This window comes from Marmota monax, unplaced genomic scaffold (genome assembly GCF_021218885.2).
Source record: "Marmota monax isolate L192 unplaced genomic scaffold, Marmota_monax_Labrador192_F-V1.1 WCK01_AAM20220418_F8-fsc00080, whole genome shotgun sequence".
Lineage (NCBI taxonomy): Eukaryota > Metazoa > Chordata > Mammalia > Rodentia > Sciuridae > Marmota > Marmota monax.
Window position 1 is genome coordinate 1,891,363 of NW_026694750.1, and position 16,224 is coordinate 1,907,586.

The 16,224-nt window shown below is 38.2% G+C and overlaps 1 protein-coding gene across 8 annotated transcripts in view; it reads right to left on the reverse strand.

The window, feature by feature from the left end:
- Positions 1 to 16,224, reverse strand: part of Kif1b (kinesin family member 1B) — a 148,738-nt gene that overhangs the window by 19,647 nt on the left and 112,867 nt on the right. For all 8 annotated transcript variants that reach the window (XM_046424841.2, XM_046424839.2, XM_046424837.2 and 5 more), the window contains 7 exons: positions 15,401 to 15,491; positions 13,313 to 13,431; positions 11,849 to 11,904; positions 9,431 to 9,539; positions 8,548 to 8,614; positions 7,376 to 7,460; positions 4,695 to 4,800 (listed from right to left, as the gene is read on the reverse strand). In XM_046424841.2, the coding sequence (XP_046280797.1) occupies positions 4,695 to 4,800; positions 7,376 to 7,460; positions 8,548 to 8,614; positions 9,431 to 9,539; positions 11,849 to 11,904; positions 13,313 to 13,431; positions 15,401 to 15,491 (633 nt within the window). The remainder of the gene's footprint in view (positions 1 to 4,694; positions 4,801 to 7,375; positions 7,461 to 8,547; positions 8,615 to 9,430; positions 9,540 to 11,848; positions 11,905 to 13,312; positions 13,432 to 15,400; positions 15,492 to 16,224) is intronic.

The window sequence follows — 16,224 nt, forward strand, 5'->3', positions numbered from 1 at the left end:
CTGGCAGAAACCTGGCTAACATAAAGGAAATTTTGACTTCACTAAAACATTGCTATATTGAAAAAAATTTGTGTGTTTTGTTTTGTAGTTGCTACAAAACATTCTATTGGAATACCCACCAAAAATGGCAGGTTTTTTTTTTTTTTTTTTTTTGGTACTGGGGATTAAACCCAGTACCAAATTGGTCCAGCTGTAGGGTCAATGTGCCCAGCTCAAAGGTGGCAATTCTTGAGAGGTGGTTATAAGAAATACTCTGAGATTGGTAAGCAATATCAATTAAAAGAAACTGGCATGAGCCAGGTGTGGTGGGGCATGCCTGTAATCCCAGAAGCTGGGGAGGCCAAGGCAGAAGGATTAAAAATTAAGAGTCAGCCTAAGCAACTTAGTGAGGCCCTAAAGCAACGCAGAAAGACTCTTGTCTCAAAATAAAATATTAAAAAGGGCTGGGAATGTGGCTCAGTGGTTAAATGCCTCTGGGTTCAAATCCTGGTGAAGAAGAAGAAGGAAGGGGGGGGAGGAAGAGGAGGGGAGGAGGATAAATAATAATAATAATAACAATAATATAATAATAATAATAATAATAATAATTGGCATGAGAACCTGGAGTTAGAAACAGAGTTGAGTCCCAGTGCATGCTTTTTCCTGTATGGTTCAGGAGGTAGTGAAAAATGATTCCAAATACATTCCCTAAAGATGTGCTGACCAACACAGGACCAAAGTAAGAAACAGGTTTCAAGGTAACTGCTTAAATTATATATTCACTTGAATTATTAATTGCGAACAATTTAAAAACCAACTTCTTATGGTCATAACTAATTTTTTCCTGAGACATTCAATTAAGAAAATGCAATGGTGAGGCACTAAGCAACTCAATGAGACCCTATCTCTAAATAAAATATAAAATAGGATTTTTTTTTTGTGTGTGTGTGTGTGTGTGTGTGTGTGTGTGTTGGGGATTAAAGTCAGGGTCACATGTGTGCTTAAGCAAGTACTCTAAGCCCAGCCCCTGATGGACCCTCTTGAGTTTACTAAGAGACTCTCTGAAATACCAACTAGATGGAGTCCGGGTTAAGATATAAACTTGGGGCCAGGGATGTGGCTCAGTGGTAGAGCATTTGCCTAGCAAGTTTAAGACCCTGGGTTCCATTCCCAACACGGCAAAACAAAAAACAAACAAAAAAACTTGGATCTGGCAGTATTGTGGGAGTGCAGTCCCAGACCTGAGTTTGATCCATGGCACCACAAAAACAAACAAACAAATAAATAAGACGTAAACTCATTAATAATATCAGTCAAAAAACATTCAGGCTATATTGTCATGCATTGCTTCTTTCAGCTTGCTTCCCTAAATCAAATAAAGGAAGAGATGGGAAAAACTTTCTTTACTACTAATCCAGACTTTTTTCTATTCCAAAATAAGAAAGATAAGGACCTTTGACAGAAGAATGAAAAATGTTTACAAATACACTTAACATTTCTTCACACAGACTCAGCTAGCCAAAGTGGTCTCTACTACCACGCAGAAAAAACAAAGAAGAATGTGAGCAGTTTTCAAAGGTTTTGGTAGAGCAATAAACCTCTCAAGCTTTTGAGAGAGAGAGAGGAGGGACAAAAGAGAACAGAGAACAAGGCCTGATATTCCATATAAAGTGAGGGGAGATGGGCATTCCACTTTGCAAAGTAGAGAAGAAAAGCTTAAAGGGTATAAGAATAAAATGGACAAACTTAGTAAAAGGAATGAGAAAATAATTTAGAACTCTAAAATTATGAAGTTATATGTGAAAATGTACACACAGCAGAAAAACCCAGGACACAAAGAAAAAGGTCTTGCTCTATCCTAGGCACAGCTTAGATTTACATGGGGAACAAACCACTAAATTAAAATAATAATCAAAGCAACATAAGACATAAAGCATTCTGATAAACTAGAATCTTTATGTGCAAAGAAACAAACAGAAAATACCTAGGAATATCCTTATCAAGAAAGAGCCTGCAAAAACATAGAAAGGGCTTTTGTTAGTGCAGCAACAGAAGGGAGGGAACAAAGAAAAAGAAAAAGCAGAAACAACAAAAACAAAAAAACATGGAAAAGTCAAATTTGCTAATAAGCAAAGTGAATTCAAGTGGACAACTGACAGATATTGGGATCCAATTTGATACAGCATTTACAATGACATGGTCCCTTTTCCTGAGACATTCAATTAAGGAAATGCAATGGTGAGGCGCTAAGCAACTCAGTGAGACCCTGTCTCTAAATAAAATATAAAATAGGGCTGGGGATATGGCTCAGTGGTTCAGTGCCCTTGGATTCAATCTCTGGTACCAAAAAAAAAAAAAAAAAAGATGATTTTAAACTTACCCACTGTGAGTAGTACATTTCTATTTCTGGCCCAAAACCTATTTATGCCAGTTGTGCTTATTATTATCTAATGAAACATTAAGGAAATTAATAAAATATGAAGATAAAAAGAATTCTTATTCTAAAAATTCAATAGTTTTTTTAAAATATCTTTTTAGTTGTAGATGGACACAATATCTTTTTATTTATTTTTATGTGGAGCTGAGGATCAAACCCTGTGCCTCACATGTGCAAGGCAGGTAGGTGCTCTATCACTGAGCCATAGCCCCAGCCCCTAAAAATTCAATAGTTTTGAGTTGTTTAAAAACAGCTGTTTAAATGAAGTTTGAGCAAGATAAATGTAAAAGAAAGAGTAAAATTATAAGATGTTTAAGTGATAAAATGTTAATGAGATAAATGATAAAAATTTGAAAGGATTTTGGATTTAGATTTTCTTTATAGGCTTTCTAATTCCGGTTCTACCAAACTGAAAATCATAGATGATGAGTGTGGTTTTATAAGAAAATAAACAGAATTCCAATAAATAATTCTGCAATTAAAGAAAAGGCCTTGGTCCTACAGCAAAAGCTTGATAAGTGATATAAGTGTATTTCACTTAAGTTACAACAGAAAGACACCTTTAAACAATCTTTTCATTATTCTTAACTTTAGTCAACTTTTTTATTAACTAATTTTACGGTTCTATTATATAAGATAAGCTGCTTCTAAAGACGGCAAATTCATTTCTTACAGCCTGATCTGCTGCTGGGCATGAGCCAAAGGACATTTTCAAGCCAAGGGTGGTGGCACACAGCTATAATCCAGCTACTTGGGAGGCTAAGGCAGGACTGCCAAGTTTGAGGCCAGCCTTGGAAACTTAGCAAGACTCTGTCTCACAATTTAAAAAATAAAATTTTAAGTGAGGGTGGCTGGGGATGTAGTACTGTGATGGAATGCTTCTAGGTTCAATCCCCAGTACCAAAGGGTGAATACAAAGAACCTTTCATGTTACTCTAACGCAGGTAAAGTCAGCACAACCAGCATTTAAACCAAACACCATCATTCCCTGGTATTTTGCTAAGTATCCTAAGAACATTTAAGATACATTTTTTAAAATTGCAAAGAAAACAGTACTAGTGAATGCTAGCTGAATATTGACTATAAATAATGTCTAGCAGAAGAGAGAAAGCTATGTGGAGTTACTACTGACTTTAGGGAAATGGGATTATTCACAGTTCTGCCCAGGAAGGGTCAATGCACACCCCCCTATCTCTCTATCCACTCCCCAAATACATACCTGCTTACACATTCCTTCCTCCCTTTCCACAGTCCCTGCTAGCTAACCTTACATGCAAAAAAGCAAGCAGAAGTTTATTCCTTTTTCCTCTTTGTATGCAAAACTTCTCATTTTCCCCTCCCTCTTCCCAAATAGACACGAACAAGTTTTTCAGTAGATGGAGGTACAGAGAAGCCCTGTAACGAGAAGCATTCTCAGCCCACATTAAACCTACAGCTGCTCGGCTGAGGTTGTGGCTCAGCAGTAGAGCGCTTGCCTAGCATGTGCAAGGCCCTGGGTTCGATCCTCAGCACCACATAAAAATAAAATAAAGATTATTGTGTCCAACTACAACTAAAAAGTAAATAAAATATATATATAGCTGCTCCTGCTTCCCAGCCTTTACAAAAGAAAGAGATGGACTCTCTGAGTCAGCCTTACTCATAACCCCTTTCATGGGTGAGGTAAGAGGAAGCAGCAGGTCTGTCTCCAGTCTATCACACATGAAGCAACATGAACATGTACTTTAATGCACTGTCATCGCTTGGATATAAAAGAATATTTTGAGAGAAACTAGTTTAAAATTAAAAACAATAAAAATCCACTATTTACAGCAGTCACTCTTGGACACAAGAGTTTATATTAATTTATCAACTTTATGCATAAATGGAAATAAGAAGCAAAAATTGATAACGACTAAGTCTATACTAGCAGCAGCAAAGACTGAATGCAAAAGGCTTTACTATTCCTTGGAGGACAAATTTCCATGCTACTCAGCAGTGAGAAACCTTTCTCCACAGTAACCATTTCACCAGAAAATGTTTAGGTTTAGCAATAATTGATGGGCACTTTTAAACCCTTGGGTAGTATGCCGAGGTTTTTGGTCTGGTTTTTCTTTACTACGTGGCAACATCTAAGGTAGGAGTAGAACATCCATTCTCTAAAGGTAAATGATCACACACAATCCAATCACTTTTCTTTCTTTTTTGAGAGCTGGGTAGGCAAAGGAAGAAATAGGGAATTTTGAAGTGAGAAGTAAATTAGTTTCTTCATCTGCATGCATTTCTTAGGATGCCCCACCTGCTAGAGTTGTGGGAAGACTTCAGGTATTTGGCAGAGATGATGTTCAGGGACAGGATGGCATCGATCGCAGCTTCATCCACCTCAGGTTTATTCCTAATCCGGCCTAACAGAAATAATAAAGAAACCAGAAGAAAGGCACATTAAAAACCAGACATTAACATATTAAGTCCAAAACAAACTTTCCATTCTCACAAAGTTAACCCAGTCCTCCTAGGTCGTTTTCACTGTAACTGGTTAAGCGCAGGGTCCTGAAGGCTTCTCCAGTCTGTCTTGTTTCCCCTGTTTTGCACATTTAGTCAGTTGTTGAAACCTTATTCCAGCCTTGAAACCTTATTCTTTTTTTTTTTTTTGACTTCTATGCCTTATGCCTTTATTTTCTTATTTATTTTTTTTTTAATTTTTTATTGTGGGTTGTTCAAAACATTACAAATTTCTTGACATATCATATTCCACACTTTGATTCAAGTGGGTTATGAACTCCCACCTTCACGAAACCTTATTCTTTGTTCAAAGAATTTTTTGTATTGATCTCAGTTTTTACTCTCAATATTATTGTCCTGCTCACAAAGGCCATCTTCCCCTTCAATCTGGAACTGGCAACAGCCATTCATCTGGTCTCCTTGCTAGTCACATGTCCTCCATTCCAATGTGTTCTTTAGCCACTGACTTTATTCTACCACTTTCTTGCTCAAAATGCCACAACTCTGTTGTTTTAAATGCTATAAAACTAGGGGACACAGTACTCCACAGATGATAGGAACACAACCTTGAGAGCTGGACAGCTGGATTCAAGTTGTGGCTTTGACTCTCACTAGCTATGAGGCTTAACACTCATCCTGATTCTGAGCCTCAGTTCATGACAGTAATAATTTCTCCCTTATGTGACTATTACTAAGATTAAATAAACTAATACTTTTAAAGCACTCAGAAAAGCACATGGTGCCTGATAAACATTACACAAAAGAGTTTGTCAAACTAAACTGTAGAGTTCCTCAGAGAAGCCCGAGGGACCACTGCTTCTGGATCTTCCCCCTTCCTTTCTAATCTAAAAACATTGTCACTGTGGGGCTGGAGATGTGGCTCAAGCGGTAGCGCGCTCGCCTGGCATGCGTGCGGCCCAGGTTCGATCCTCAGCACCACATACAAAGATGTTGTGTCCGCCAAGAACTAAAAAATAAATAAATATTTAAAAAATAAAAAATAAAAATAAAAACATCTCTTCTGTTTTGTACATTAATATGCCATAATAATATAATTTTGAGGGCCGGGGTTGTGGCTCAGTGGTAGAGCATTCACCTAGCATGTGCAAGGCCCTGGATTCGACCTTAGCACCACATAAAAATAAATAAATAAAGATATTGTGTCCACTTACAACTAAAAAAAAAAAATTTATTTATTTATTTATTTATTTTTAAATTTATTTTTCAGTTTTCGGTGGACACAACATCTTTATTTTATTTTTATGTGGTGCTGAGGATCAAACCCAGCACCCCGCGCATGCCAGGTGAGCGTGTTACCGCTAGAGCCACATCCCCAGCCCCCAAAAATAAATATTTAAAAAATAATTTTGAAAAAGCTTAAAAACCACTGCCTCAGATAAGAAAGTATAATCTCCTCCCAAGGTTCTTAATCTGGTTCATGGGGACACAAAAGTCCATAGATAGAACTCAAGCAGTCCATCACTTAGATGGAGAAAAAATTATATCTTTATTCTCACAAACAATTAACTGAAATTTGACATTTCCTTGAATTATGGAAGGCAATAAACCACATATGAATTAGCAGTACCTGTTGACTCTGTCCCCTGTATTAACCACAGATGTTTCCACATCAAACTGATTTTCATTCATCCATCACCACTGTGGAATTATGGTCATCAGACTCACGTTAGATCTTGTGATTTAATGCCTCAACGAAGAATACATTGTAGTGCAAATGTGTTTAATTAATCTTACCAGTTGTATTCCAGTATCATTAATTTCTTTTGTAATTTATTTTCTAAGGCTTTACCATTGCCAAAAGGTCCATGGCAACAAAGGTTCTGAACCTCTGCCTTGGACTACCATTCTGAAGCTCTTACTCTGTAGGATGCTTGATTTTTCCACTTTGGTCATGGATCTCTAGCCATTTGATGTTAGGCATATGCATGTTAGGCCTCTCTTACTTAAAATGTTTATGTTTAGAAAACAAATTCTCTTGAATCCATTCAGAACCTTTCTCACAAAGTTAACCCAGTCCTCCTACGTTGTTTTCACTGTTAACTCAATAATGGGAACTGAGAAACCAGAATTTCACTTTTGTGTATAGCCAGAGAATAACTGGAGATCGAACCTAGGACCTGAAGCATGCTAGCGAAGCGCTCTGCCACTGAACTACACTCCTAGCCCTGAAGGGTTTCAAACTCAAGGACTCTTATCATCCTCATATACTGTGTTCTCTATACTGGAGAACACAGAATATAACCAGTGTCCCAAACAGAGAATAATGACATGTCTAAAAAGCCAGGTTTGTGCTGCAGCTATAGTTCAGTGATACAGCACTTGCTAGGCATGTGTGAGGCACTGGGTTCAATTGTCAGCATAACATAAATAAATAAAATAAAATAAATAAATATATTTGAAAATAAATAAACAAATAAATAAACAGCCAGGTTCTATTCTTAGCTGATGTATACTTACCTACCACCAGTTCACGGACATCTTTCCAGTGGAGTTCACTCCCCTTCTCATGGATAATGGTCACTGTGATTCTTCGCTGGATACCCTGGGTAATAGAATAGGGCTGTGAGTTAGCTGGGGCAATCTATCATTTCCTCTTATTTGTTGTTTTCTGAATTGTATGGCATAGGAATGGGCAGGAAGGAGAAAGATGGAGAAGTAGGAGAAAATCTCTCCATGTTATTATTCTAAACAAAGTGGGGTGAGCCAGGAACTGAGCAATATTCAGATTCCGATAAGGTTTCAAGAGAGATGCCATGATTGTGTGTCTCAACTATGGGACTCCCTGCTCCATGCCCAAGCAGTTCTGAGCACTGACTGAATTCACTTTTGATTTACCCAAGTGAGATGTAAATTGAAAAATCAGATTTAAGTCTATCACAACTTTCATCCTCTACCCATCATTAGAGATTATGGCTGTGAAAGCACAGGGCTTCTAAGCATTATGGTAAGTATATGAAATCACAAGGAGCTGCACAAATAATAGTAAATGAATGAAACAAAATCCTTTTATGAAACAGCTATTCTAAAATATATATAAAAGCAAGGGTATATATAAGCCAAGGCCTTAAAAAACACACACACACACACATACACACAAAAGAAAAACAATTTGTGAGCCCTGGGTTCAATACCCAGCAACCAATAAAAAGAGAGGATAACATTCTTCCTCTCAGCTCCCTATCCCTGAAATAGAGATGAAAAGCTGAGAAAAATAAAGAGTTCTGAGGGGAAGGAAAGGGGAAATACTGGGAAATGATGCTGACCAAATTTATATTGTGTGCCTGTATGAATATGTAACATGAATATCACTATATTATTACAAAGCATTGATATGGAAAAAAGAACAGAAAGAAAGACAGAAAGAGAGAGAGAGAGAAAGAGAGAAAGAGAAGGAGAGGGGAAGGGAGGAAGGGAGGGGGGTGTTCTGTTTCTTTTTTTATTATTATTATTTTTTAGTTGTAGTTGGACACAATACCTTTGTTTATTTATTTTTATGTGGTGCTGAGGACTGAACCCAGGGCCTTGCATGTGCTAGGCGAGTGCTCTACCGCTGGGCCACAACCCCAGCCCCCTATTTCTTTTTCTAAATTATTTGGTTCGCTCCTAGGTGTTTCCCCCTGTCTTTGTACCTGGTGAAGCAAAAATGTCCCCTGGCAGGGCAGGCCTGCTGTATGGTCAACCACAGCTGGGATATACCTATAAAAATAGAAATGCAAAAGACAGAAGTCAGTACTATTCTCATCTACAAGGCCTTCCTTAACCCTCTTAAGACATTCTGGCTGTGAAAGCATAGAATTTCCAAACATCAAGATAAGTATATAAAAATCACAAGGGAGCTTCACAAATGATAGTGATTGAAAAAATAAAACTCTTTTTTGAAATAGCTATTCTAAAATATATACAAAAGCAAGCATATATATAAACTAAGATCTGAGGAAGAAACATCAAAATAATAATTGAAGAAAATAAAACTTTTTTGAAATAGCTATTCTAAAATATATATAAAGCAAAGCTATGTTTAAGCACTGTAGCCCAGTGATCTTTGTTTTTCAAAACTCTGATCTCTTCTCTCTCTCACCTATGTTGGCATTTAATCACAAAACCATTGGCCTTTACAACCCTTTCCACATGTCTATGGTGTCTCATCATCTTTACTAGACTGAAATACTCAAAGGACAGTAACATTTTTTGGTCTCACCTCTGGCCCTCACATAAGAGTCCAGTAAATACCGTATAAATGCAAAGCAATTGAAAGAGATAATTTCAGGTTCTAGATCTTTTTTTTTTTTTTTTTTTTAAGATCCAAAAAGCAACTAACTGGTAGAAACCATCACTGTAACTATATCTTCCTTACAGTGCATTAATGATCTGTCCCCTGATAATCAAATTCTTCAAAGTGACATCATTGCTGACAACCACATACAGGATCTCTTCAAATAGGAGAGTCAAATATTACATTTCCTAATTTTGAAACACTTTGCTCTATATTAAAATTTAGAAAGTTGGACTTACTCTCCTGTAGGTTCCAGTTCACTGATCTCAAACCAAACTAGGAGGTCATACTTGCTCATGCTTTGGCCAAGGCTGGTTTTGCTCATGGGGTTTAATTTGGTGGCTGGAACTTTAAAAAAAAATTTTAGAAAATATCAAATCTGGTCCAAAAGCAAAAGCTGAAGCTTCTCTAATGTTAGCATTCAAGGACACACTTAGGAAAAGCAGCAGGTCAGAAGACAGATTTCAAAGATGACCCAATATTAACCATGTAGGTACCTCTAATTAAGAGAACAAGAAAAATGGAGAGAATCTTTTTCCTCCTTAACAGACTGTCCTCAAAGATAAGAAAACAGATTTATGCAAAATAAATGTGCTCACAAAATCACTAAAAACTCTTCAATTCTAGAATCTTATTTTGTGGCATGGTATCACTGTAGAATGGCATAGAGACAGTGCTTAAAAAGGATGTAGAGAGGAACTTCACACATCATGAGGCTCCATGGAAGCTGGAGAGGTGAAGTGAAGATCTATCCTTCAACCCACAGCTTGCAGATCTTCCTGCACCCAAGGGTCACCAAGGATCTTAAGGATGGCAAAACCTAGGCCATGTCCCCAATAATCTACATCAGTCTATGGACTTCCTCCTTAGAATTCCAACATGCAGACAAATCTGGAAACCAGTGGTCTAATTTGTAAATACAGGAATCTCTAAATGACCTGTTACATGTTTCCTTCAGATTTAAATTCCAGGTTCCTAATGGTTTTGATGCTGTGCAATTCTTAATTAAGTTGCTTAACCTCTGTCTCCTTGGTGTATAAAAAGCACATAATAATATTTAGTCTGCTACCATGAAAAGGTATCATAAAGCCCCACTACCATAATAGACAGGAAGAGCTTTATGAATCATATGTGCATCCTACCAGGTGTATTCACCCCAGATGAATTTCACATGCACTGGTGGTGCTGGTGAGGAAGAAAATAGGATTATGGTTCTGGCAGTCATCTGAGGGTCAGAAAGAACAACCACAAGTATTTAAAAAAGCAAACAAAGAGTAGGGGTACAGCTCCGTGGTAGAGCACTTGCTTAGCATGTGCAAGGCCCCGGGTTCCAACCCTAACCTCAGGACTGGAAACACAATAAAACAAAACAAAACCAACTATTAGTAAAAATCTTCAAAATTAAAACTACTACTTCAAAGAATCCAAAGAAAAAGTATCAGGAGCGCCTCACCCCTAGGGTGATGTGAAAGAAGCACAGGCAGCAAAGGTGCTTCCTAAAAGCACTCTGAAAGAAACACGGTGTGATCTTGACAATATGGTGAACTCTACTTTCAGCTCAAGGAGCAAAAAAACATAGATGTTTTCATACACGGCGAGCCAGGCTTCAGGACAAGCCCTTGAGTTGGTTCTACATCTAAGACAGCTAATTTAGCTACTAACCATCTCGTTTGGGTACCCTCTCGCTCTGGCAGCTGGGAACTGGCAGAAAAAGAAAAGGCGGCACTGGGTCAGCCTCGTTCTGGAAGGTGGCAACAGCAGAGGAGGCAAGCACACTGGCGTGCTCAGAAAACATGTCCAGTACATGCACATTCACATAGCCAGACACGAGAAACCGAATCAGCTCAATCTTTCTCTCGTGGTCTGAAGGCCGATGAAGATGAGGAGTATAGCGGGTGGAGAATGAGAACAGGGTGGGATGGGAATTTGACAAGTGGGCAATGAGGAAAAAGGACAAAAATAAAGAAAAATCAAACAATATAAATGAGGAGGAACAAGTTCTGGTATTGTACTGCACAGTAGGGTGATTATAGTTAACAATAATGTATTGCATATTTCAAAATAACTGGAGAGAACTCGTAAGTATGTACTTATTATGTAATCAATCAAGAATAAAATAAAACAAAAAAAAAACCAAGATAAATGAACATGCAGAATAAGTTTAATATGCAAAGAAATATCCAGTGACTGACAGTTTGGGAGAGTTACAAATAAAGCAGAGATATTTAGGAAGAGAGAGATTATAAAAATCTGCATAAGACCAGAGAACTGGCAAATACAGAGATATATTGTTTTTTTACTTCTTTTTTTCCCTCCCCCAGTACTATGAACTGAACCCAGGGGCACTCTACCATTGAACTAAATCCCCAGCCTTTTTTATTTTAAGACAGAGTCTTGTAAAGTTGTTGAGGCTGGCCTTAAACTTTCCATCCTTCTGCCTCAGCCTCCCAAAGAGTTGAGATTACAGGTGTGCATCCCCAACACCCAGCTTACTTGTAGATCAGGAACCAAAAATTTTAGCTCTGATAGATGCGTACAAGAGAAGCAGGAATATATAAGGATGCACAGAAAAGGAGGGATGTGATTGGTTTCTGAAATCATTTAGAATAAGGATGTGTTCACACAGAGAATATCAGGCAAAGAATACAGATGCTCACCTGGCCTGGAGAGTGGCATGGGTGGAGGGAAGAATCGTCGAGAGGGCTGGGGTGGACTGTAAAGACAGAAATACAAACTAATTCAGGACCAAAAAGAATCAGATGTTCATTTTAATGGCATGTTTAAATTCCCTTTAAGAAAATGAATTTTGTACATTTTCAACTCTGGCATATCATTTACCACATATAATCCCACACAGTGAACAGACTAATGTATTTTTTAAAAAGCCCTCTATAACTCACAGTTACTAAATGAGATCAAAAAAATTCACCTGTTAACACTGACATTGATACTATCAAAAAAGCCCCTCTAGAGCTGGGCTGTGACTCAGAAGTAGAGTGCTCGCCTAGCATGGGTGAGGCACTGGGTTGGCTCCTCAGCACCACATAAAAATAAAATAAAGATATTGTGTTCACCCACAACTAAAAAATAAATATTAAAAAAAAGCCCCTCTAGTTGCTCTTCTCATCAATCTATGTTTTGGTACTTGGGATTGAACCCAGGGGTACTGAACCACTGAGCCACATCTCCAGCCTCTTTCATATTTTTTATTTAGAGACAGGGTCCTGCTAAATTGCTTAGGTCCTTGCTAACTTGCTGAGGCTGTCTTTGAACATGTGATCTGCCTATCTCAGCCTCGGGAGCTGCTGGGTTATAGGTGTGTGACACTGTGCCCAGCTTCTTATCAGTCTTGACTCCACTCAAAAAGTTTCTGCTTTATGAATTTGAGGGTTGTTAGAACAATTATATACAACTTCCATGTTATAATCCTAAGACCCCCAACTTTCTACCATATTTGTTATGGTTTGGATATGAGGTGTCCCCTGAAAGCCACTGCTAATGCAGGAATGTTCAGAGGTAAAATGATTGGATTATGAGTTGTGACCTCATTAGTCAATCCTATTTTGAAGGATTGACTAGGTGGTAACTGTAGACAGGTGGGCATGGCTAGAGGAGGTAGGGCATGCTGTGGAAGGGTTCATCTCTGCATCCCCTTCCTGCTTTTCTGTTTCTTTGCTTCCTGACCTTGCATCATGAGCTGAGCAGCTTTTCTCTGCTTCCATGATGTGCTGCCTCACCTTGGGCTCAGAGCTATGGAGTTGGCCGTTTATGGACTGAGACTTCTGAAATCGTGAGCCCAAATAAAACTTTTCCTCCTGTAAGTTGTTCTAGTCAGGTATTTTGGTCACAGTGACACAAAAGCTGACTAAAACACTATTCAAAGTCTCTTCCTACAAAAGGATGGCATTCAAAGTCATCTGGGGGCAACATTCAATTTGCTCTAACATTAGTGATTAGGGAGCTAGAAAAAGGTGGTGAGATTTCTAAAAAGGAAACATAAGGTAATACATAAAACTATTATTTAGTCATCTTCAACCCTCAAAAGATTTCTTCCTTTCCTACAACTGAGGAATAATCATCAAAACAGTAACAACAAAAGTCTTTGCTCATCTGGTCCAAACCTGTTAAGATCCTGTCCTTGCAGATGAAGTGGGTGCTGCTGATAATGCCCAAAAACTTCAAATACAATCGGCTTGGTTTTGATGTAGTCCACAAATGATTCAGTGACCTCCACTGCAATCTAATAAGGAATAAAGCCATATAAGATTAGGGAGAGATTTATCATAAGAAAAATACACATTTGCACTTCAGTGAGGGCTTTAGTACTATTAGGCTCCCAACATGTGTTGGGTGTTTTGCTCTACAGGCCACCTCCACCAATAGTCAGGGGCTCCCTCTTCTTTTCATTCTAAGGTAACTTTAACAAGCTCCAGATGTTCAAGAACGTCTACAATGTCCCCCAACTGATGACCCTGTTGTCTTTCACACACTTATGTTTCAGCTCAAACTCACCTGGGGCTCCTTCTACCTGCTTTCTCCTCTCTTGTGCCTGAGGGCTGGCCTAGGCGGCGCACTGCCAGGAAGGCCCTTCCCATATCTCCACATATCTTAGTCATTCCTATACTTCAAGGCCCCATTCAAACAGTAATATCAATAAGAAAAACACATACTGACTGTAGACTACGAGCAAGGCAAATCTGACATGACTTCTTATTTATAATACATCCATCATGAAGCTCCTATCTCTCTCCTCCATTTAACCATGCTCCCCAACAAAGTTAACATATCTTTGCATACAGAAGAAACATTTTCTTTCTCCACTCTCACTTCATTTAATAAATGTTTTTCTCACATATCTTCATGTTCTACTACTGCATTTTACCTAGTCTCTCATAATTGTAAGCTCCTTGGGGGGGCACCTATATGACTCATCTGCATTCCCCAAACATATCAAGCACAATTCTATGCATAGCAGGCAATTAATATTTATCACACAAATGTGTTTTTCAAATGTATAAATATAAAAATAAAATAGTATATTTCGGGCTGGGGATGTGGCTCAAGTGGTAGCGCACTCATCTGGCATGTGTGAGGCACTGGGTTCAATCCTCAGCACCACATAAAAATAAAATAAAGATATCGTGTCCACCTAAAGCTAAAAAATAAATATTTAAAAAATAAAAATAAAATACTGTATTTTGAGCTAGGTGCAGTAGCATATGTCTATAATCCCAGCAACTCAGGAGGCTGATGCAGAAGGATGGAAGGTTCCAGGCCAGCCTAGGCTACTTAGTGAGATTTTTGTCTCAAAATTTTTTAAAAAGGGCTGTGTGTGTAGCGCATAGTAGAGTACTGTTGGGTTTAATCCCGAGCATTGCATGTGCATGGGTGTGTGCATACGCACATATACATACAAGTATATTTCGTGTTCACTTGTTCTTCCCCTGGAGTTGTCTTCCTCTCTTCCTTTATAGAGTGAACATGGTTAACAAGAAAAGGCAAGGCAGCATCCTGTAGTAGTGAAAATCCTGAAGGCTAGAGCCACATTCTGTGGTGTGTGTTGTGTGTGTGTGTGTTTTCTGGGAATTGAACTCAGGGGTGCTCTACAACTGAGCTACATCCCTAACCCTTTTTATTTTCAGACAGGGTCTTGCTCTCTAAGTTCTCCAGGCTTGCCCTGAACTTGCAACCTCTTACTCCATCTGTGAAGAAGGCTGTAAGGGGCCCTAGTGACTTAATCACAACATCTGATAAAACGGAAACAGACAGAATCTTAATTTAACCACAGAACATATTTAATTTCTTCTACATTATTTGCAACCAAATAATATAAATATATATGGGTTTTAAGGACAATGTATTAACTTTAAAAAAACTAATATTAAATAGGCTTATTTTTATAGGACAGAAATTTAAAACAACTCAAATTGAGTTGATCTTCTATTCAAACTGATAGAAGATCTCATTGGTAGACCAGCTCTCACACCACCATTGTAACGCAGACAAGAGGCTGGCAGCTCCCTCCCTGAGGACTGCCTCACCACTTTGGCCACTCCCTCTATTGTCCATTCTCTCATCTAAGTGCAAGACTAGCAGGGCCAGCAGCAGTGCTTCCAATTATCACTGCACATTGGCATCCTTCCTCAGCCAGTAAAGCGGAGGCACCCCAAACCCAGGATATGCTTGGCAAAAATGTCCAGATCACTCACATTCTGCACATGATAAAAGCCCAGGGGACTTCCTCTGCCATTATTTTTGAGGGGTTCGGTGGAGAATGCTTCATCATGGCGATGCAAGAAGCTTAATAAAAAGATAAAACAAGCAAATATTGTATTAAACAGTTTCATTAGTATCTCTGTTTTAAAAGCCCAACTTGGATCTGATGGTAAGAGCCATCCTACTTAAGTAGATTCTTTAACTGAGCAAAAATTATTTACATTTATTCCCTTATCAAGATCATCTTCTGGGCTGGGGATGGAGATCAGTGATACAACATTTGCCCATCATGTGCCAGCCTCTGGTTTTGATCTCCAGCACCAGAAAACAAACAATAATTTCCAATATCACACAAATAACATTTTAGATTTTATTTGAAAAAATGAATGAAAAATTAACTGACCAAGATAACTGACCCACTTAACTGGATGTATACGCAAGAATGCTTTAGAGAATGAGAAGTGAGTTCAACAAACTCCTGTTCCCTTGTTGAAGTTTTTATTGAAAATAAAAATGATGGGATCATTTTGTGTAGCAAAAATTGGCAGACTTGAGTTTCTATAAGGTAATATGAAAGTCTGTTCATCATGTAGCTGCCTGGGAGTCTCTAACGCTCAGATAAGAGTAAATTCCAATGTCACCTCTTCCAGAAGGTCTTTTCTGACTTATGCTGACAGTGTTTTGTTCCTAGGAACTGTTTTTCCTTAACAACCTGATTTCACTATTTGTAATAATGTCTTTTTATATGCCTATTTTCCCAAAAGGCAGCAAATAGGGCTTAACACAAAGAAAAATACTCCAAAAATACTTGCTGAAT